Below are 24,769 nucleotides of genomic sequence, written 5' to 3' on the forward strand. Positions count from 1 at the left end.
TACTATGCACAATGACAATAAAATCTATCCTGAACCGAAAGAATTATGGTATTTTGAACCTAACGCGGTGGTTTTGATTCCCTGCCCAAAGCACACACCGCATTCATTCTGAAGAGCTAAGAGTTACTCCATCTGGGAAACCTGGACGTGGAAGTGTGATGGTTAGAGGAGATGTCGCCATGACAACCTGCCAGAGAGGATGCAACAATAAATTCTCAATCATACCTGCAAATTCTGAAGGAAACTCTGGAGATACTGGTCCGTCTACTTGATGCTTCCCACCCCCTACACTCAGCCAGAATTAAAGAAAAGAATAACAAAACGTAACCCAATGTGATGAGTCTAACAGAAAAGTATAGTAAGTTGAACAAAGAGTAAAAGAACAAGTACAAGTTGCCTTGCAGCTGGAAGGTTCCTGGCTGGACTCCAGGCGGGGGTCTCTCTGTGTGCAGCTTGCTTGTTCTCTCCGTGGTTGTTTAGGTTTTCTGCAGGTTCTCCGGTTTCCTCTCACGCTCCAGGAACATGAATGTGAGGTTGATTTGATTATTTCTAAACTGCCTGTGGGAGTAAGCGTGAGCGCGTATGTTTGCCTTTATGCGCCCCTGCCAACAGTTTTTTACTCTGTTTTTTTAAATAATGTTTAAGAACTTCTGGGAAAGTCTAATGATGTCGTAGGTTTCTGCAGAAACGTTGTAAAGGTCCAGAAACATAAGCACCAGTACTGGATGTTCAGGTTAAGTCCTGGGTGTTTAAGTCTGAGTTCCAGACTGATCAGAGACTTTTCTTCCACAGAGGATCAGACCTCCGAGGAGATCAGCACACTCCCAGGATTTAAAACCTCCCTCTCCGTCTCTTTCCTTCTCCGTCCCTCTCTTTACGTTGTTTCTGTGTCTGCCCCCCCCCCCCCCTCGTTCAGTAATCGCTGTGTTGTGTTGTGGAGCTGACTCTTTCTCCTCCCTCTCCTCCTCCTGGCCGTATATAAGCGTAGATGACTGCTTTGTGTTTCAGAGTGACAGAAACCTCAGACTTCTCAGACGTGCGCCGCGGGGGTGCACCATGACTCCCGGCGGGACCCCAGATGAAGAGTCCTGAGCATGTGCAGGTGAGCTTTTACACAGTGATGCCACACTTTCACCAAGAAGAGCGACTGAAAGCCTAAGACTGACTCAGCTGCAGTTTTCCTCTTGTTACACCAAGAGGAAGATTAAGTGTATTTTTAAATCCTGAGAGAGGCGTCAACCCTGTGTGTTACAGCGTGGCTTTAGTGTTTTGGGTGATGCAGGAAGGGGGGGGAGGAGATGGGGGCACCCTGTCATGCAAAGAATGTTGGCTCACCCTTAACAAAAACCCAAGAAGTGCAGGATAGTTTTTGTCACTCAGGAATTACACTCGCAGCAACACATTTCTGACGTGCCCGAGTGGTGTTTGATTTAAGCAGGCGAAAGCTTGTAGGAGAGACATTAAAGCTCCCATTTAAGTCGCGTCTCAGTCATTTAGCAGATGCTCTGACTCATAAAGGTTTACAGTAAATAGTCAGAGAGATGACAGCGAGGGAGGTCACAGTTTTCAGCCTGTTTGAAGTTCTTCACAGCCGGTTGTAAAATGTTCATTTGTGTTTCAGGGAGCATATTGTTTTCTAAGGCTGCGTTGCACAGAGAGAGAGAGAGAGTCAAGGTTCAAGGGTTCAGGGTTAAAGATCAATTCCCCAGGCTGGAATCTTGTGCAGTAAACAGGCTTTTACGATTGTGTGTTAAGCTCTGCGGTGAAATGAGACAGAAAAAGGAGGGAGATAAGCTCATCTTAAGGCAGTGATGCCTTCAGGTGTCTCGCTGATGAATTCAGCTGCTGAGAATAACCTATTCAAAAATGTTTTTACATTGTTTCAAGTATATCAACCTTCATATTTGTACAACGGAGTATTAGGGCCAAACTAAGACAAAAAATTTTTGGAAATTACGAGAATAAAGTCATAATATAATGAGAATAAAGTCGTAAAATTACGAGAATAAAGTCGTAATGTTGTGAGAATAAAGTCGTAATAGAATAAAGTCGTAATATTATGAGAATAAAGTCGTAATATTATGAGAATAAAGTCGTAATATTACGAGAATAAAGTCGTAAAATTACGAGAATAAAGTCGTAATAGAATAAAGTCGTAATATTATGAGAATAAAGTCGTAATATTCCGAGAATAAAGTCGTAAAATTCAGAGAATAAAGTCGTAATGAATAAAGTGGTAATTTATGAGAATAAAGTCATAATATTATGAAAATAAAGTGGTCATTTATGAGAACTCTAACAGGAAGAGCTTCTTCTCCCTGTGTTAAAATGAAGAATATTGAGAAGAATATCTTGTGAAGTTATATTTATATATTTATAATATATTGCAACTTTATTCTCGTAATATTACGACTTTATTCTCTAAATATTACGACTTTATTCTCGGAATATTATGAATTTATTCTCAAAATATTACGACTTTATTCTCGGAATATTATGAATTTATTCTCATAATTTTACGACTTTATTCTCATTACATTATGACTTTATTCTCGTAATTTCCTTTTTTTGTTTTTTTGTTTGGCCCTAATACTCCGTCGTATATTTGAGGCTTGTGAAGATGTAATATTATATTTTTATGGAGATCCAAGTGTAATTTGCTTATTATCACTTTACATGAGTGATTGGTTGAGCTCACGTGTTACACAAAGTACAACAGCCCTTAACTTCTTTATTTATGAAATAATTTGTCTTTTTTTTGTCTTTGGATGTTACTCTAACAAAACCTAACTCATTCAGAAACAACAGAAAAGTATAAAGAAACTTTGATCTTGTGATGACAGAATCGTCTAGATGTTATTGATGCTGGTTATTCTTGTAAGTCCATAATGTGACTTGCTTTTCAACTGCAAAAGTCTTGTTAAATCGTTACCATGACGACTCACAAAATGGCATGAGGCAATGTAATGATAGCACTGTTAAAGAACATAATTAAACCCAAACAATGACGGTATTTTAAACCTAAGAAGGTGGTTGGGATTCCCTACCCACAAGCAAACAGTAATTAAAGAGTCTATGTATGAATACATGGAAATGTAGACACAGTCGCTGTGTCCTGAGTTCACGCTGTCCCACACTTGAACCCAGGGCTGTGTTGTGGTGGTGGCATCTCCACGCCATCTTTGTCCTCATGAGGACTGGCTGGTTTGGTCAAAGAATCACTTTGTACAGTCCTTTTTATCTCATTAATATGATTGGATGAGAAGAAAAGAAGTTGCAGTATTTCTTGTTGTTCAGGATCGCATTCATCTCTCTCTCTCTCTCGAAGATTTTGTTCTGATGATGTGAGAGTGGCACGTGTGCGTTTAAGTCTTCCTCATCACCGCACAAAAATGGGATTAATGTATAGGTATGAAAATAAGGTTTCATGCTCTCTGAACTCTTCTCGGTATTTGAGCATTGATGAGTCCAGACATTGTTATCTGAAAAATTTGTCATGTAGGAAAAATGTTCTTGAGAAGAAGCCTCTTATTCTAGATAACCAGGTGGCGACTTCACATTTTGTGCAGATAATATTTCTGGGCAACACGGTGGGTCAATGGTTAGCAGTGTTGCCTCACAGCGGGGTTCCCGGTTTGACTCCTTGGCCCGGGAGGGGTCTTACTGTGCAGCGTTTGCATGTTCTCATTGTGCTTGCGTCGCTTTTCTCAGTCCAAAAGCATGCATGTTATGTTGAATGAAGATTTTTTTTCAATACTTCTGTTAGTTTATAAATCACTGAAAAATACATCAGAGACTTGTTGTTGCCATAGCAACCATCTGCATCCCCAGAATCAGAACCAAACATGGTAAAGCAGCAATCAGCTTCTATGCTCCACAGATCTGGAACAAACTTCCAGAAAACTGCAGGAACGCTGAACCCCTCAGTTCCTTTAAATCATGGTTAAAAACTCATTTGTTTACAGCTGCCGTTGATCAAATTATTGAAACCCTTCTGAATTTAGATTTAAACTATTTCAGTATCTAACTGTAACTCTAACTTAAGTCTAACTGTTCTTTATTCTGCCACTGCAGTGTAACTTTTTTACTTTTTCTCCTCCTCACTGTTCATATATTTATTGTGTAAACGAACTTGAACTGCCTTGTTGGCGAAATGTGCCATGCAAATAAACTTGCCTTGCCTAAATTGCCTGTAGGTGTGTGTGAGTGTGCATGGTTGTTTGTCTACATGTGTGGCCGACCTGTGGAGGGTGAACCCCTGCCTTTCCCCTGTACTGAGCTGGGATTGGCTCCAGCAGACCCCCGTGACGCTGTGCAAGATTAGGCGGGTAAAGAAATGAATGAATATTGCTGTAGCTCCACATGGCCAAGTGAAGGAGCCCGTATCACAATCCTGCTCCTGCTAGAGTGTGCACTAGGCATGAGGGGAGCCTCGCTTCATCTGCAGCTTCACTCCCTGGTCACCGCTCTAGACCAGAGGAAATCTGGACTCATCAGACCACGTGGCCTTTTTCCATCACTGCTGGTCCAATTGCTATGCTCACTTACAATTTTAAGGCTTTGCTTTCTTTTTTTCTTATTTCAATGAGCCTCTCTGATCAACTTTTTTCCACAATGTCTGCATGAAAGCACTGCACAAACTCCAAATCTTAACAAGAATATTTGTCTTATTTCTAGTTAAAATGTCTAATTTTTAGTAAAAAAAAAACTCATTACACTTAAAACAAGACTCATCACTGGAAAAAACAACAATTTTCACCTGTTTCAAGTAGATTTTCACTTAAAATAAGTAGAAAAATCTGCCAGTGGAACAAGATACAAGTTTTTGCTTGTAATGAGAAGATAAATCTTGTCCCACTGGCAGATTTACCTACTTATTTCAAGTGAAAATTTACTTGAAACAGGTGAAAATTGTCAAATAACAAGTTATTTTTCTGGTAATGAGATTTTTTGACATTTTAACTAGAAATAAAACAAATATTCCTGGTAAGATTTTGAGTTTTTGCAGTGAGTGCTTCTACATTTAATTGTAAACATTGTGAAAGCTTATTTTCTATGATAGATGAGATCCTATCACCCACGTTTAAAGAAGGTGTTGGACCAGGCGTCTCCAGCCCTCGAGAGCGACTGGCCTGCATGTTTTAGATGTTTCTGTGCAACAATAATCTTTAATTCTGCTTGTCATTAGTCTGCACAACTCTGTTAATGACACAGCCATGTCTAACAGGGTTGTGTTAAAGCAGAGTCACATGTGTTACACAATTCTCAACACAGTTTTAACAGTTTCAGCAGTCTTTTCCCTTCTTGATCCAGACTAATAGTTTGACCTGAGAAAGAGCAGCATCCTCTCTACAACCACAGGATGTGTCTTCTGACATGGTTGTGAGAAGCTTTTCACTGCATCAACTACATTTACTTAACCTTTTTCAGCTAAATAATAATAATAATCATTTCTAATTATTCACCAGGGAGTGAATCCAAATTCATTTATAAACACTGCTTGGTCTTTAGAAACATCCCCCAACATCCTACCTCTCTGTTTCATGTTCTCTGGCATGTGCTTAGAGCTCTCAGGTGAATGCAGAACAAAGTAAAATTAAAGCTGCAAGCAGTGATGAACGGGCCCTCGCGCGGGCAATTTTCACCAATTAAGGTCAAGGACTCAAAACTAAGTCCGATGACACCACCCACGACTCTTTATGTAAAACCATTCAAAAGTTATGGCAGAAAATAGGAACTATGAAATATCGACCAATTAGAAGAAGGGGCGGGGCTAATTTGCACCAATGAAGGTCAAGTACTCAATACCGAGTCCGATGACACCACCCACATGTCTTTATCACAACCCGTTCAAAAGTTATGAGAGAGAAATGTTTTCTAGGGGGCGCTGTTAGGCCATTAGGCCACGCCCATTAATGCAAACCATGAAATATCAAATTTATCACCAGGCCTGGCTTGCATGTAAAATTTGGTGACTTTTGGGGAACTATCAAATATGGACCAATCAGATGAAGGGGGAGGGGGGGGGGGCGCTTTTTGGCATCTAGCGTCACCACGGTAACGCTTTTGAAAGAGAAAAGTAACGTCATCACAGGATGTAGACGCATATTTTGATGTATAACACACCTGGGTGCACGTTATGGTTCGGCCGTATTAACTGCCGAAGGAATGGCATAAATTGCGCTAAAATTACGCGATTAATTCAAAATGTTCAAAATGGCTGACTTCCTGTTCGGTTTCGGCCATGGCGCCAAGAGACTTTTCTTTAAGTTGTGACATGACACAGGTGTGTACCGATTTTCGTGCATGTACGTCAAACCGTATCGTGGGGCTTGAGGCACAAAGTTTTCTAGGGGGCGCTGTTGAGCCATTAGGCCACGCCCATTAATGCAAACCATTAAATATAAAATGTTTCGCCAGGCCTGGCTTGCGTGCAAAATTTGGTGACTTTTGGGGCACGTTTAGGGGGGCAAAGGCTCCTTTCGTCAAAATTCCTACAGATACAATAGGGCCTTCGCACTGTAAGTGCTCGGGCCCTAATAAATGTAATTAATTCATTAATACATTAATGAATAAATACATCAGAGCTTGGATTCAACAAATTAAAAAAAAAAAAAAGCTCTTCTGCTTCATTCCCATAACTTTTGATCTCTACTTTTCGTCTACTCCTCAAACGGACTCCCCAGTCGTCTCTTGGTGATTTCTGTGATTTCTTGGTGATCACCAGGCTTGGCTGTAGTTCTCCAGAATGGAAACATTTCTGCTCTGGTGTTTCCTGTGTCCTCCAGCTTTTGTTTTCACTCACTCCAGTGAGGAACATCAATCACAACCACATTCGGTCACCAGTAACATTTGTGAAAGTGCTTCCCTCTTTCACTCTTTGCTCTGGTTAACGTGCTGCCCGCAGCTTTGAGCATGTCTCATGGAAAGTCCTGGTGCCGAGTCATGGATTATGCGAGCTAAAGTCTGGCATGAAGAATTTTCAGAGTTAATCACTTGTCATACTGAATTGTGGAAATGACCCTGAGTTGGTTTATCCCGCTCCGTAATGTCGTTTCCTGCATGTACAGTATACATGATTAATGATGCCTGCATTTTGAAAGCTCAAATGTGTAAGATTTGGATAAAACCGCTGCTTTATTTCACCATAAGTGGAGTTAAGGAATGCTGCGATGGGTTTGAAGTCTTCAGCATTTGCTGTGAAAGAGGAACAACTACCATTTGGACAATAAAAAAAAAGAAGAAAAACACTGTGAAGATTTCTGAAAGCGAATTACCTGTCAAGTTCAAACTACCCTTCACTACTACCAAGAGCTTTGTGTTTAAAAAAACCACGAGATCACAGAGACTTAGTGAAGAAGGTTTGGACTTGAGCCCAGGGTACCATCTGCGTGCCCCCTGAGGAGGTTTTCCGGCTAAGTCCAAATGGGAGTAAACCATTGGAGGGAGTCCATTTCCTCTCTGGTGAAGGAACACCCTGGCTGCCCCGAGGAGCCGGAGGAAATGACTGCACTCTGCGTATCAGATGTCCACTACAGTCGGAAAAGCTCATTCTTCTGGTTAGTTTGACTTTAGTATGTCATCTTCCGCAGGAAGTTAACCCTTTAATCTTGCATAAACTCACCTCTAGATTCAACTCTTCTCTTACTAAGCCCATGTTTAAGGAGCGAAGTCCACTTGTTTGTAACGGCCAACACATTCCAACTATGTCTTTCATGGAAAACACCACTTCCCAGAAATTCTTAGTAGGACTTCACCTCTGGAAACATACAGCTGTCCAATGAGCAGAAATGTGATCCTTAAAGGGGACCTATTATGGTATATAATCCCTATTTTAAACAGGCCTTGAATGTCTTAAAAACAAGCTTTTGATTGTTTTTGCTAAATAAATTAGAAATTCAGCCTCTAAACCATGTCTTTATCATCCCAGTCTCTAACCTCATTATCTATGCAGGATTCTGAGTGGGCGGGGCTATGATAATGAGGCACTGTACTGATTGGCTACCTGAATGACGTGATACACCGCTACAAAACAATGATGGAAGCTCCGGCCGGTGGAGTTACATCGTGTCATAACTGCATGCGATGAGAGCGAGCGTCAGCAGCTGCTGGAGGGAGATGGACAGAGAGCGTCCGATGTCACGCAGTGCTACGATAGTCGGACGCTCATGCAGTTACACGGTTTTATAGTTGTGGGCGTGGTTTGCATTTTGGTTACGCAACGAAGATGAGCAGAATCTTATTGGCTCGTAGATCCACATCACACTGGACGGCTCATCTGGGCGGCTGTACAGACACTGCAGAATTTGGTTGCTTTCCTCCTTCTCTGAGTTGGCAGGCTGAGGGGAGACCACTTTATATATGTTAAAGCAAGAGAAAACATGTTTTTCATAATAGGTCCTCTTTAAATGTATTAGTTGGGACAGTTCTTTGATACACAGCGATGTGTTCTTGTGGCATGTTGCCTCCAGTTGTTCATGTGTGCAGTCCAGAGTCCAGCTGGTTTTAGCTGTTTCATTTGACTGGTTTTGGACAGATAGATAGACAGGCAGACAGATGTTTGGATGGACGAATTCATAGATAGATTATTTATTTAACCCGCAAGGGAAATGTTTGTGAACTCGCTCAAAGTAGTATTTATTCATTTTCATTTCATTTCATTTTTATTGATATAGCTTCTGTTAGAACACAAGTTGTTTCTAGGTGCTTTCCAGAGATCCAGAACATAAACCTCCGAGCAATTATTACATGAACAATGGCAGGTAAAAACTCTCCTAGTGGGAGAAAAACCTGAAGCCAAACAGTGGCAAGAAAAACACCCCTTAAAGGAAGAAACCTGGATCAGGACCTGGATCATAAGCTGGGCAGAGCAGGAAAAGAGAGATCATCATAGGCTTAATGTTTAAATTAACCGCAAACTCAAAGAACTGTCTCCTTCCCATTGTGCTTTGATGCAATCTGTTAGTTTTCTTTATGAGGTCATTGTTATTCTTATTTTTATTGGCTTTATATTACCTGGACTATTTTGCATTTAACTCTCAGCTGCTATGTTAGGCTTAGACTTTATAATATTGTTCAGAAGGTTGCTATAGTAATATAGTTTATCATCAATCATTTTCATCATCATCATCATCATCATCATCATCATCATCATCATCATCATCATCATCATCATCATCATCATCATCATCATCATCATCATCATCATCATCATTACTTGAACAGTTTTCAATCCAGTGATCCATAAATCCAGTCTTTGTGCGTTCTCGCTGCCATCACAGAAGTGTAAGTGGCTTTGGCGGTACTGGTGCAAACCAAAGGTACCACAGTACCTGATTTTTAAACTTGTTGCCGTTAACAATTTTTTATCTTTGGTCTTCGATCAGTCGGTATCCATTTCTTCATAGTGAATTATGATCTAATCCCTAGATTCCTCTAAGCCTAGACATCAACACAAGGACAAGGTTTCCCTATTTTGGTATTCATGTGTGAAGTGGCTTTTGTGAATGTAGCTCTGTAGTTTATGTGCTTTGACAAAGGTTTCTCTTATTAATCCTTGTGCACTTGGTTAAATCAGTTCTTGATGGATGAGTATTCTGGATGTGGATCTGAGTCAGAGATCAGTGTCCAGCTTAGATTTGTGCCTTTTCCTTTTACGCACTAAAAAGTCCTCCAGATCCCTTGAATCTTTAAAAAAAAATCATTATTCACTCTACAAGGAAAAAATATTCAAATAATAATAATAAATGTTTCAATACCATCCAAGTCCGCCTGTGAAAATATTGCCTTTGTACCAAATCATCATTGCAACCACCTGTTGTATCCAGAGTTGAGGGGGTTTTGTTTATCGTGCATGCAAACATAGAAACATCGTGCTTCTTATATGTTCTAGAAAATACTGTAATTTACACAAAGAAACACCACTGCTGTTTCATGTTTTGTCTATGCAGGCTTTTCATTTTTATCAAAAGAAATAAAATGTTAAATAATAATAGGAATATCAAACCTGCAGCTATAAACAAGCCAAGCATCGGCTCAGGAGGGCAAAGCATTGATTATGAAATGCTTCATGAATAAACTGAGTAAATGGTCATGTGACCTACTAAAGTGCAGTTGGTTCTGGGACTTGTTTATATGACAGATGGCTCATGAGAGAGGATCTGGCCCTCGGGCAGGGGTCCACTTGATTCCAAAGCACTGCAAGACATGTTTCTCTGTCTTGCAGCATGTTTGCTTTCAGTGTTTCTTGTAGTCCTGTCCTTTAGAAACGTGCCTTTATCAAAGTCTCATACTCATAAAGTCACAATAACTTCTACATGCACCAAAGTCTGCCATGTTCCAACAGTGAGAGCATGTTGGTCCAGCATCCCTGTAAGCTACACATCTAGCACAAAACTGACCAAAAGCTTTACTTTGGTACTTTGCATCAGAGATAAGATTAAAAAAACTGATCTGTTATCAGCTGAAAAGCGTTACAGGGAGCCTCAGCGTGGTAGACCAATATTCCTGCAGATTAATCATCTAGGCTTAAGATGCTGGCAACCGCAGCTGAAACCCAGTCCAACTTTCCAACAGACACTGAATACTACAGTTTCTTTTTCTCTTATTTGTTGAATGAGCGGAGCCATTACATTCCACACAAACCACAAACATCAACAAACTCTTATCTTAATTGCTGCCAGACCAGCACACAGCTCCAAGCTGCTCAGGATAAATGATTCGTTTTGACACATTGCCGAACTGTAAATATGAGTTTCATCGTGTTGAAGTTGAAGCTTGGGCTTCTGGCTTTCATCGTGATAGAAGGTACTGAGGGAAACGCGAGGACTCAGATCCATTCAGGCTGCCCAAAGGACCCAGACGGCGGTTTAATGGATGTTTGATTTGTGCATATTACAATCATATAAGATCCCTTTAAGGTGTCACAATCAGGCATCTGATATATGATTTAAACAAGCTGTTAAAGCAAAGGTCTGAAGCATAATCACAAATAAATTGCAGATTATCCTTATAATTGTTGACTATAAGATGTCCTTCTGGAGTTCCAGATTGTTGCAGATTTCCTCAGACAGTTGATTGCCGTTAGCGTTGTACAACTTTGACAGTTATCATTTCTCAGTTCTAACCACCTACTGTAGTTCTGGTGTTGGTAAGAAAGCTGAACCTACACACACTGCAAAAACTCAAAATCTTACCAGGAATATTTGTCTTATTTCTAGTTAAAATGTCTCATTTTTAGTCAAAAAATCTCATTACACTGAAAACAAGTGTCATTACCAGAAAAATAACTTGTTATTTGACAATTTTCACCTGTTTCAAGTACATTTTCACTTGAAATAAGTAGAAAAATCTGCCAGTGGAACAAGATTTATCTTCTCATTACAGGCAAAAAAATATTGTTCTACTGGCAGATTTTTCTACTTATTTCAAGTGAAAATCTACTTGAAACAGGTGAAAATTGTTGTTTTTTCCAGTCATGAGTCTTGTTTTAAGTGTAATGAGATTTTTTTTCTGACTAAAAATGAGACATTTTAACTAGAAATAAGACAAATATTCCTGTTAAGATTTTGAGTTTTTGCAGTGCAGGTGACATATCTCACTGTCACACCAGTGGTTGAAAGGCACAGTCGGAGCAAGTTGATGGAAAAAGAAGAAGATAGTATGATAGTCCTGAAATCTTGTTCACTATCATCTCCGAGAAAATTTGAAAAAAAAAAAAAGAAAGAAAGAAAACAAAACCATAAAATAAAGCTAAATGTTTAGCGGTGCACAAATCCGCGACTCAGTCCAATGGCTTCCACATACAGGTGCACATGAGTAACATAGCATGGTTCTTGTTTTGTTGCGTCTGTCTGCACACCTTTTGATTCAAAAATACTGAGTTTGTGTGAGGGACCTGCAGGTTTGAGGTCTATCACACCTTGACATCTTCTATTCATCATCAGATTATTACTTTCTTTGTTTTAGTTTACCAGAAACGCTCCAAAGATAATAGTTACAAGCATTGCTCTGGTTTAATCATGTGTTCTATGCTCTCTAGCGGGCTTCAGATGGAAATGATTTGTGCCCGGCCTTTCATCCATATATTTACAGCAGCGCTGCAGTACAGCTTTGAAAGATTATCTTCTGTTGCTGAGTTCAGCAGTCAAATCATTTGCAAAGCAACACGAGGAACTGGCAGGAACACAGAGAAAGAACCATAGCTTGATTCAAGACCAACATAACTCAAAGCAAAAGTCATTTGATTTAGTCTGAAAGCTGAAGAAAAAGAAAACTATGAATGTACAGTTCAGAATAGGTTATCACAACAGAAGTGTTATAAAAGCTTTATATCTCGAATTAGGATTTCAATCATGACTAATCTATTGTTTGTTCTGAAAACAGCTTTGGGTCATAAAGAGAGAGAGAGAAAAAAGTATATACAGCTTTTCTTTGCATGTTTAACTTCTTTATGGTAAATTGTGTTGAAGCAAAGCAGGGGGGAAATGGAGGTAGATATGCAGATAAATGAGGTTTAAAAATGAAATAGATGAAATCACACTGAAAGCAGACTTACACCACAAACCAGGCAGACAGCATAGGTCATACTTTATTTTGTGGAGTAAGAATTTATGATGAAAATTACCTTCAGTACTCATCAGTATGAAAGAGTACAGACAGGAGAAAAATAAAAATAATATTTTAGAGGAGGAAGATTTTTTTTTCACTATGCATTTCGAGAAAAAAGTCGAAATGTTGAGAAAAAAGTCAAAATTTTGTGAATAAAGTTGAAATGTTGAGAAAAAAGTCGAAATGTCGAGAAAAAAGTTGAAATGTTGAGATTAATGTTGAAGTACAATTTCGAGAAAAAAGACGAAATTTCGACTTTATTCACGAAATTTCGACTTTATTCTTGAAATTGTATTTCAACATTAATCTCAGCGCTCGACTTTTTTCTCGAAGTGTACAATAAAAAAAAATCTTCCCCTCTCAAAATATTTTTTCTCCTGCATGGCCCTAATATTCTTCCGTACATCAGTCATATTACAGCTGACACCTTATTTGACACATTTTTACATTTTCTAGAGTGTGAATGTTTCAAGATAACTCTTTGCTATTAGTTAGAAGCTTGTTGCACAAAACCAACTTTTTTATATGTGTTGCACGAGACAGAGACAGGCAAAGCAGGATGTATACTAAATTAATTTAAACTGATGGGAGGGGGGGGGGTCTTGCTGGGATCCAAACTGAAAAGAGACTGAAGCACTTTAAAAAAAAACTTTTTAAAATGTAATTTCTGTTCAATTGTGGCCTGTTACCAGATGCTGAAAATGTTATGTATATGATGTTGGAATCATGGCTGAACGGAGCTCACCTGAGAGGTGTGGGTGCTGAATTCAGACCTCCAGACTCTGTCGATGGATACAAAAACAGTGAACCACGCTGAGACGTTTGGCAGAGAAGCCTGTCATTATGGCCTCCAGCTCTGGTCAAGGAAACACTACATGTGGACTGAAAAACTGCGGTCTGTTGAGTTGAAGTCTTCCCTTCAGTCCCTGGGTGTGAAAGGACTTCCTGTCGGTGACCTTTGACCCCTCGGAAGTGTCATTTTAACCTGGAACAGGTTTCCGAGAGAGGAATCTGATAGAAATGCTGGATATATTAATCTAGAAATCATTGCTAAACAAAAGAGTCCTTTTGAAACTACATTCAGGACCTGTTCCAAATAAAAGAAACCTATAACGCTCTGACCTGAGGGGGAAACTCATGTTTGAGACGACGACAGCATGAACAAATATTAAAAAGAGATGTACATCAGTTAAGGCTAGAGAAATATGGAATACGACATAAACGACATAAAACGACATAAAAATGTGCAGTTCTATCTTCAAGTTTAAGGAAATGTTTAAAGAAAATATTGTAAATAAATATAAAACACTATAATTATAAAGTATATTATCAAAAACATTCTAGAATGTGAAACGTCAATTTTATATTTTGTCTCATTTATTTTCGTCTTCTTTATGTATTGTTTGTTTCCACAGAGTAATGTTAATGTCTCATATTTAAGCTGATCTTAAGACAAAAAGGTTCGGCACTATAAGCTACGGCTTCAGCTACACCTTTTCGGCTAAAAAAATGTTTATATTACCTTTTCATCTTGTTGTGTAAAAAAGTGTGTACAAGCCGAAATAAAGATTAATTAATTCATTCATTCAGAGTTGATTCTCTAAAGCTGTTCAGTCATTGAAACCAGAAATTACGAGTTGATTATTAGTCAGATCAGAGAAAAATGATTTTAATCACTGAGTTATAGTTTGAGTACATTTTTCTTCTTACTTAGAGAAGTCTGGTAGTTTTATGTTCTCTGACACATCATTTATTGCTTTACCGTATGTGTCTCTTAAAGTTATTCTATGCAACTTCTGAGAGCTAGCAAGATTTGAAAGTGGCGCTTCCTCTAAGCCACGCCCCCACAAACACGAACGCGCATACGCAGGATTCAACAAGGCAGAGGAGAGCGATTATTAAACATTTTGGACAGCACATTTTGACCCTAGGCTACGGCGTAGGCTACGGCGTAGGCTACGGCGTACCCTACGGCGTAGCTGTGGCAAGAGAGCCTGCACGGCACCGCAGCGCTCCGCCAGCCGCACCAGCGCTCTCCGCTCTCGCCGGGATGGAGACGCCTCCATCCCCACGGACCCCATACAGCTTCCGAGCCGGAGCTGCTGCGGCTCTTCACGTGTCCCCGCGGGCTGCTGCTTTAAGCTTTCTGGAGTGTTTTGGTCTGTTGGTCTCAGTGTTGTTAGATAATAAATAAAACATAAAATAAAATGAACGAGAACATTCTGATTCATCATCTGACATTTACATTATGCATGATCATTTCAACTTTCTATTGCCTTAATATCAGTCTGAATCGGCTCATCCAGATCATCAAAGACTCCGCCCTGATCACAAGTCTAACTTTTCATGGAAACATTTACAAGCCAAAGATACCCAAAGTTCAATAGCTTATTTAAGGTCATGAGAATGTGAGCATTGATGTTTTTTCCGCTCTTGTCTCCCCATCGACCCCCTCTCTTCAGGATGACTGACCAGTACAACTGAAGCCCAGAATGCCTGTGGTGCCGGCGGGCGGGGCATCCACCCCGCACCACGTCGTACCCGTCACCCTCACCTGCTACTGGCTCATCCTGCTCTTCCACGCTGCCTTTGGCCAGAAACCTGCAAAGCTTCCCTTGATTAACCGCAAACCCTTCATCGCCGCCTGGAACGCTCCGCTGGACATGTGCACCATCAAGTACAACATCACCACCAATCTCGGTCGTCTTTTTCACATCCAAGGAAGCCCACGCGCTAACTGGAAAGGTCAGAATGTTACCATTTTCTACGCCAACCGGCTGGGCTACTACCCCTACTACACCCCTCAGGGCAAACCCGTGCACGGAGGCCTCCCCCAGAACTGCAGCCTGGACCTGCACCTGCTCAAGGCTTTCCAGGACATCACTCACTTCATCCCCGCAAAGGACTTCCGCGGCCTGGCCGTGATCGACTGGGAGTTCTGGAGGCCTCAGTGGAGTCGTAACTGGCACATGAAGGACATCTATCGGCGTAAGTCCAAGGACCTGACTAGGAAGGCGTACATAAACGTCACAGCGGCTCAGGTGGAGGAGCTCGCGAGGCGACGGTTTGAGAAAAGTGCTAAAGCGTTCATGCAGCGGACTATCCAGTTAGGAACGCGGCTTCGCCCCAACGCTCTCTGGGGTTTCTACCTCTACCCTGACTGTCACAACTATAACCTGCATGGGGAGAACTACACTGGCCTCTGCCCCCTGCTGGAGAGGATGAGGAACGACGAGCTGCTGTGGCTGTGGAACAGCAGCACGGCGCTGTTTCCCTCGGTGGCATTCAGGAAAAGCAACACTGACAGCATCCTCAACCTGCACTTTTCCCAGCACAGGATCCGGGAATCTCTCCGGATCGCTTCACTGACCTCAAGGGACTATGACCTTCCCACCTACGTGTACCTCAGGCTGGGCTACCGGGACGACGCTCTGGCCTTTCTCACCACAGTAAGGAAAAACATTCACAGTCACTCCTATTCCATATTAAAGGAGCATGAGGCAGGATTGAGGCAGGATTGAGGCAGGATTTATGAAAAAAATTCGTATACGTTTTAAGTTTTCTAGTAATAATGTCAGATGAAGTGTTCCAAACCCAAAAGAATGAGCCCTCTAGTGTATCTCTCTGTTGCCTTGAACAGGCTGTGTGCTGCAAAATGTGCTGCAATTCGGTCCCGAATTTCCCGCGCTGGGCTGCAGATGTGACGTCACATGACGCTGCATGTGCGTTCTCCCCGTTCTCCCGTGCCGGCTTCACTGTTGGCTGCAGTACCCCCGACGGCCGTCGTGGTGAAGGGTGGCGCTAGAGAGTCTCATTTCTTAAAAGGAGCCTCAAGCTCCTTTAAGTAAAATACATAATTCACATTGTCCACCATACAAATGTGGATCCAATGCTTGAATATCCTGGACACAACGATACTCTTCATTTATGTTTCTCCATTAAATCAACGTTGTTTCAACGTAGAGCTGTGATTGGTCCACTGGACTAAATCATTTCAGGCACCTCGCTGTTGCTCTTTATCCCTTCTGCTAGACTCGTTTAAAGAGTGTGCAGACCATGTCCTTGCACAACTTCTGTTTCATTCGATGCAACATCTACAATTAAAGTGCTCCAACATCAACCTCTCTCGTAGAAAAATGAAACCCAAAGGTGAACACTCAACCAAACTAGTTTCACGTGAGATCATGAACGTTCCTCTCAAAACTCTATACACCCTAGCATTTTGGTGGAGAATTGGTTCTCTGCACTTCTACCTAAGTGCACAACTTCTACACTGCAAAAACTCAAAATCTTAACAAGAATATTTGTCTTATTCCTAGTTAAAATGTCTCATTTTTAGTCAAATAAATCTCATTACACTTAAAACAAGACTCATCACTGGAAAACACAACAATTTTCACCTGTTTCAAGTAGATTTTCACTTGAAATAAGTAGAAAAATCTGCCAGTGGAACAAGATTTTTTGTTTGTAATAAGATAATAATAAGATAAATCTTGTCCCACTGGCAGATTTTTCTACTTATTTCAAGTGAAAATTTACTTGAAACAGGTGAAAATTGTCAAATAACAAGTTATTTTTCTGGTGATGACTCTTGTTTTAAGTGTAATTAGATTTTTTGACTAAAATGAGACATTTTAACTAGAAATAAGACAAATATTCCTGGTAAGATTTTGAGTTTTTGCAGTGTGAGGGTAAACTACGGCATCAGTCTGACAGTGTTCCCTGTGAGTAAAGTTGATGGAGAAGCATAAACCAGATTTGAATCCCTTTTTTAACAAATGTTCCTATGTTAGTAATTTATTTCCAGACGGCCTCTAGATCGCTGTGCCGTGTGATCTAGTGGATCATCAGTTTAGGTTGATGTGAGTGATGTGATGATTCAGGTCAGTTATCAATAATTCAGAGTAACTTGCACTGTGCTCTTCAGTTTCTTCATCCATACGGATGGAAGTTTCCCCTTTGATGATAAAGGATGATAAAGGTAGTTTGGAGTGTGCATTTAAAAAGACACTGCCAGTGTTTCTGGAAGCAATGACATAAAAAGGAAGTTTTTCAGAGGAAAAAAACATTGCTGTCTTTCAGTACCAACTATACCTAGACATCTCTGCAAATACAAGTCTTGTGAAGTTGGTAGTACTTGGGAAACCTGACTCAGGAGAATGCACTTCAGAGGAAGATGCAGTTTGCTCTTTGGTTAGTCTAAAGCAGTGGTCTTCCACCCATGTCCTTGAGAGCCGCTGTCCTGCATGTTTTAGATGTTTCCCTGCCTCAATCCACGCTGATACAAATGCCTGTGTCCTTACGAGTTACAGAAGAGTTGTGCAGACCATAATGGAAAGCTAACAATGACCATAATTAGATTAATCAGGTGTGTTGATGCAGGGAAACACCTAAAGCTTGCAGCACAGTAGCTCTTAAGGACCAGGAATGAAGACCACTAGCCTAAACCCACACACCCCTGCAAATGTTTTAGTAAGTTTCAAACAGGTTCTGTTTTGATAAACCAACCACAACTTTGAAGTTAGAAAAATCTACATCATGTCACACGGTAACATTAGTATTTCAAAGTTTTAACTGTGAATGCTGGACTTCACCATCTCGCTGTTCATTGAGGTGAAATGCTTTCTGTGATTCTTTGCCCTCTCAATTTCCCATAAGTCTCCATCCTTGATAAAATGGGAAGATCAGAGAGCACATAAGGGGGATTTACGAAGGTACTTGACTGGATAAAGACTTTGGTATGATTATGTTTCACTAGCTCAGACGTACAGACAAGGACACATGCTGAGAAGGTTCTGTCTCAATTTACCAAGGCTCAGTTGAACCTTTGTGCTCTTTAAAAGACGTGTTTTCATGGAGTGTGTCCTCCGATGAAAGCAGCCCCTCAGCTGTGGCAAAGTTTATAACCATATACAGCACAATAACATTTAGAGCTGTTTCACTGTCAGAGTTTTGTTCATCTTCACAAAGCATGAAGGACAACAGTTAAACCAGGACAAGCTGGACAAAAGGAAACATGCAACTTCAAAACTGGAGTTTTGATGTTAAAAAAGATCAAAATGTACAGTAAATGCACACAGACATGAACAGCCCTGGCCTGGACTCATGAGTCTGACGGAAATCAAAGAGCCAAGAATGTGGAGGAATATATATGCACTTGGCTCTTCAAACCCTTGCTGCTAAGTGTTAGTTTTTAAGAGTGATAAGCTCTCTGAACAACATCTGTGGCAAGAACATATTCCTGTACAACTGAGTTCCTCAGAGCAAAAAACAAATGTGGCACTAAGGTTCACCTGTGGGGGGGCTTCCGGGGCAGCGCCATGTGAGGACACGTTTTGGCTGGGCTCCCTGTCGGATCTGTGTAATATGTAACTAAATAAACCAATCTGTCCGCAAAGTGACCCAAAGTGCTTGGGAACAGTAATAGGGTTAATTAGAACAGTTTCATAAGTTTTTACTGTCGTTATAAGAGAGGACAATGAGCAAGAAGAACAAGGCTAGCCCTGATGTTGCTAAGGAGCATGCTAACGCTACACCGGTTGCCGGACAAGAGGCTATCCTCCAGGCTATTGCAGACCTGAGGAAGGAACTTCTCGACAAAGCCGAAGCCCAGTCGGTGGAGATTAAGACCCAGGTTGACCACCTCAGGGCAGAAATTAAGCAGGCTAATGATAATGCTAACGCCAGGATCGAGGCTCTGCACACACAGTTTGTGGAAATGGAGGCTGCGGTCAGCGATCAGTCAGATAGGGTCACGGCGCTGGAATGTGATCTTAAGGCGGTCTTGGAGGAACTGGCTACCCATAAAGCCCGACTGGAGGACGGGGAGGCTCGGTCCCGTCGCTTTAACCTACGTGTCTCAGGAATCCGGGAAAGGAGGGAGGATGGAAAGCGCCCAACCGACTTTGTTTCTCAGTGCCTGAAAGATGCCTATGGCCTCTCCAAGCTACCCACCCTGGACATTGCGCACCGTACTTTACGCACGAAGCCGAGTGAAGATAATGGTGACCCACCGAGAGCGTTCGTCATCAGATGCCACTACTACCAGGAGAGGGAGGAAATTCTGAAGAAAGCTAGACAGGCTAAGCGAGTGACTACCGCGGACGGCGATGTTCTCCACGTCCATCAAGATTTTACGCATGCCGTGGCTCAACAGCGTTCCAGATTCAACAAGGTGCGAGGCTTGCTCAGGGAATGCAACGGAGTCCGGTATGGGTTATGGTACCCCGCCGTATTAAAAATAACAACACCGGATGGCAAATGTGCGAGTTTCAAGGATCCTGCAAAGGCTGAAGACTACATAAAGAAAAATTTACATCCAAAGGAATAGCGGCGGCGGGACATGAGTACATATGGATACCTGGCTGCTTAGATACAAAGTCCTTTCTTCACGAGGTGCCCAGCGGATAATGATTGGATTGGACTCAGCGATCGGTCTGTGAGGATTTCAGTTTTATGGTTACTTTTCACTTCTTCTGGAACTAAAGGTGTGTATCGGCAGTGGCGTGCACAGACATTTTGGGGGGCAGGTGCTCAGTGCAAAATAAGGGCACACGCGCGGCATGTGGAACTGCTGGCTGCCTTATAGCAGTGTGATATTTGGAAGAGAAAAAAAACATAGCATATGGCATGGCATATTTATTTCAATATCTTTATAACATTGTAATAAAACAAATAACTCTGGACGCTGACGTTTCTGCCTCTCTGCTATGAGTATGTCCCTCATCTTCCATGCTGGTAGATGGCCTATTGCAGGACAGCAGAGAGAATAGAATATGTTTATTTGAGTAAGACTGCTTGGTGACAAGAGTCAATGCATTACAACGCTAAGACTCACCACACCAGGCTGTAACTGCCATGGCCTAACTTCAATTTCCTACTACAGAGCTGTGTTCTGCAGACACATTTTAATAGGGTATTTATTTATCATTGTCAAAGTTTTAATAATAGCCTTAATGTAAATACAAGATTACTGCAAGCGTTGTAACATAGAAATAACTTATGGTTGGTACAAAATAACATATTTTGCTAATACAGCTTCATGCCTGATTTAGTTCCACCAAACCACTTTGTGTTGACAAAATAAATCAGGGACAGCTTTTAAGATATCTCAATAAAATTAGCTATCTCTCTGAAGATCAGAGACGATCAAGATGGAAGAAAGAATGATCTTGGCTGTGAGTCTGGAACTGTGGGATGCGAGACTGCAGGGGCATCAATAAAAAGAGACAAAAGTGGAGAGAAATCTCCCAGAATTTGGAAATACCTGGTGTGTTTAAAAGTGGTATAAATTTGATATTCTTTTGCTCTTTTAACAATAAAATGTTAATTTAAAATAAAACTTTTTTTTGGTTGCCAAGCAACTTGCAACAAATATGTACGCGATGCGCACAGGCGCGCGCTGCTCTGCTCCAACTCTGCGCCGAGTCAAAAGATCCTCTATACAGTTTATTGAACGTCTCTGGCCGAGTCTGCGCCCACCCCGGCGGTGTGCGTGGCGCAACCGCGTTCTAGGTGAAAGCCGCTTTGTGCCGTCTTGCGCCCTTTGCCGCCGCACAAACTCGGCGGCGTGCGCCCTGTTGCGCGCTGCCGAGCCCGGCGCAGAGCCCTGCGCAAAGCCCTGCGCCCTTGCGCGGCAGCAGCACATACACAATGAATGGGAAAGCCGGCGGCGGCTGCCGCTGTGCGCCCTCTATGTGAAAACCGCTTTACGTTGAGGAGGGCACCTGCTTGGTCCAGAGGGCAACGGGCAAGTGCTCTAGCACCACCTGGTGTCTATCTGTGCACGCCACTGTGTATCGGTATGTTTACTCTTTCTCTTTTAACTGACTGAACGCCACTGCATCGACAGTAGGAGTTTTGGGATTCACACCATTTTATTATTTGTGTTCTTATACTAGTGGCATATCTGCCAATTTTTTCGGACTGATCTGCTGGGTCCTGTATTTTTGTTTACTGTTATTCTGGTCTGGGTTTAAGAATGCTGTCTATATATTCCACGGGTATTACGTAGTGCATTGACGGCCAGGGGGGAGGGGGGGGGGGGGGCGTTTTATTTATGTGTATTTGTTTTCGGTAATTTAAGGAATAATCTAAGCGTTCTCTCATTTCCTGCCTCTTGAATTGTCGTATTTCTATTTTTACTATATGTTTCTTGCCTCATTCAGTGGCTTTACTTTTCTTAATATATGGTGTAGCGCTCTTTGGAGATTGGCTAATATATTAGTGAGACGCGGAGAGTGTCGCGTCTGTACTGTTCGGGCATGGATAGCAGTTATCGCTCTCGTTATTTTCTTCTACATGCTGTTTTATTTTGAAGGCAGTTTCCCTATTCCTTCTACGTCCGGGGTTAAAACCGACGAGTCAATCTTCAAGAGGGTGTTTATGTCAGAGACTATGTCATAGGGCTTTGGTGCCCTCTACTGGTTTACTGGTTTCATTTTCCATCATGCGTGTGTGCAAGTGGTTGGGCCGCTTGTGTGTGTGTGTGCGTGACTACGTGTGCGTGCGTGCGTGCAGTTTATATAACTCGCAATTACTGTGTTGGGATGTGTATATATGTTTGCTTAAATATATTGTCATTATTATTTCATTTCATTATTGTTATTATTTACTACTTATTTTGATCATTTCTGTAATGTTATACTAAGGCAGAGGGACATTTTATGTCCTAATTTTAGCAGGTGCATGTCTATCATTCACAATTGCTGTAGTCCTGTGGTGTGTGTGTGTGTGTGTGTGTGTGTGTGTGTGTGTGTGTGTGTGTGTGTGTGTGTGTGTGTGTGTGTGTGTGTGTGTGTGTGTGTGTGTGTGTGTGTGTGTGTGTGTGTGTGTGTGTGTGTGTGTGTGTGCGTATAATTACATTTTTATTTTCTCTTCTGTATTTTATTTATAATATCATATAATTTTTGATGCAGAATGTCATCGAGACCAAGCCAAATGGGGGGGACATGTTTATATCTACGGGCAGCCTGTGGGCAACACTCTATGCTGAGTCATGTTTTCTATGTATTGTGAGTGGGGTCGGTTGCGTTCATCTTGAGTGGACGCGGCCGGCCTCACAAATCTAACCTGTTGTCACAGTATGTGGTGGGCATGGGGATACTGACCTGTCTAGAAGACTATGGCTTACCTCTCGTCTCGAATGGGTTATCAAGGGTGCCCTCTGGTCAGAGATCCTGACACAGGCTTGGAGTGCCACTCTAACAGACTATCTGTTTCATCTTTTAATGTTTATGTGGCCAAGCGAGTGGGCTTGGGCATGAATATGTGTACATTACAGGACTCACATTCGCTGGTGTGTGTGTGTGTGTGTGTGTGTATGTGTGTGTGTGTGTGTATGTGTGTGTGTGTGCATGTGCGTGCCTGAGTATACCCAGATATAATTGTATTCCACTATACGCACTCATGCTGATGGTTATTTTATGTTCTAACTCCAAGAGTATATTTACCTGTTCTCTAGATTAGAAAAAGATTGATTATGGTCAGGCTGGTTGATATATATATATTTTCTGTTCTAGTTTTGCGCAGCTCCGATAGGGCTCAGCCCCACAGGGTAAGCTTTGAGTTTGTTTTCGTCAGAAGGAAACAGAGGAGCGGGGTTTTTTGCAGTCCCTCATTGGGGGAGGGGCCGGCAGAGGGGTTTTTGGATGTTTTGTGTTATATGTCTGTTCTCATGTCTTCTTTTATGTTTTATATTTGTATCCATAAGGTTGCGTTGTTGTTGCAGAGAGTTATGGCCAACTAACTGGTTTTCTGCCTGTGCGGCTCTTGACCAAGGTATATTGGTATCCTTATTAGCTTTATTGCCCGAACATGGCAGTTCCTAATCTTAATACATCTGGAGGGGCCGCTACAAAATTTACAACTTGGAATACTAAAGGTGTTAACCACCCAGTGAAACGCAGCAAAGTGTTTGCTCGCTTATCTCAATTGAAAACTGATGTAGCCTTCCTGACTGAAACACATTTGCTTAATAAGAACCATAATATGCTGAAGAGGGGGGGCTTTTCCCAAGTATTCCACTCCAAGTTTGACGCCAAGTTCCGGGGTACGGCGATCCTTATTCACAGAGATGTGCAGTTTATAGAATCAAAGGTAATATCGGGCAGTGATGGCCGCTACATTATTGTACAGGGACACCTGTTTAATGTACCAGTAATACTGGCATGTGTGTATGCCCCCAATTGGGACAACGCCAAATTCTTCAGCGACCTGTTTTCCTTGCTTCCAGACATGTATAGCCATAATTTGATACTGGGGGGAGATTTGAATACGGTGTTGAGCCCCTTATTGGATAGATCCAGTGCGACCCCTGGTGCAATGAGCAAATCGGCGGAGACGATTAATGCTTTCCTTCAGACATATGGAGTGATTGATGTGTGGAGGTATAAACATCCAGGGTCTAGACAATATAGCTTCTTCTCCGCAGCTCATCAGTCCTACGGCAGGATCGATTATCTTCTGTTGGATAAGAGGCTTCTCCCTTTTCTAAAGTCAAGTGAATGTGAGAGCATTGTTATTTCAGACCATGGTCCAGTCACTATGACGCTGGGCTTTCCAAATAACATACGCCCGCAACGAGTATGGCGACTAAATTCACGTCTATTATCAAATGAAGAGTTTGTTGACTTTATCAACTCTCAAATTGACTTTTTTACAGAAACAAACAAACATCCAGACATAAGCCACTCTATTTTTTGGGAATCGATGAAAGCATATCTACGGGGTCAGATAATCGCCTTTAATTCTGGTTTGAACAAGAGACGGGCAGCACGTCTTCACGAACTGACATCCCTGTTAAAGGACCTTGATAATAGGCATTCAACCTCACCATCCACAGACTTATATAAGGAGAGAGTTACACTACAAACGGAGTTTGATATTTTATCTTCTGGGGCAGTGGAGGAGCTTCACCTTAGATCCCGCCAGGAGTTTTACGAACATGGCGAACGAGCCAGTAAATTGCTGTGTCACCAGTTGAGACAGTCTACAGAGGCTGGACTTATTGCCGAGATTGACACTTCAGAGGGAATAACTACAGACCAAAAATCCATAAACAATCAATTCAAAAAGTTCTATGAGGACCTCTACAGCTCTGAGGGGTGTGAGGACGCAGAAATGTCTCAGTTTTTTGATAATTTAGAGTTACAGACCCTAA

General features: G+C 41.6%; 1 protein-coding gene across 1 annotated transcript in view; it reads left to right on the forward strand.

The window, feature by feature from the left end:
• The first annotated feature begins 977 nt into the window (after positions 1-977).
• Positions 978-24,769, forward strand: part of hyal4 (hyaluronidase 4) — a 32,014-nt gene continuing 8,222 nt past the window's right edge. Inside the window, exons 1-2 of the mRNA XM_061722223.1 lie at positions 978-1,102; positions 15,072-16,058. Coding sequence (XP_061578207.1) covers positions 15,102-16,058 — 957 coding nt within the window. The 5' untranslated portion in view covers positions 978-1,102; positions 15,072-15,101. The remainder of the gene's footprint in view (positions 1,103-15,071; positions 16,059-24,769) is intronic.

This window comes from Cololabis saira, chromosome 5, assembly GCF_033807715.1.
Source record: "Cololabis saira isolate AMF1-May2022 chromosome 5, fColSai1.1, whole genome shotgun sequence".
Classification (NCBI taxonomy): Eukaryota; Metazoa; Chordata; class Actinopteri; order Beloniformes; family Belonidae; genus Cololabis; species Cololabis saira.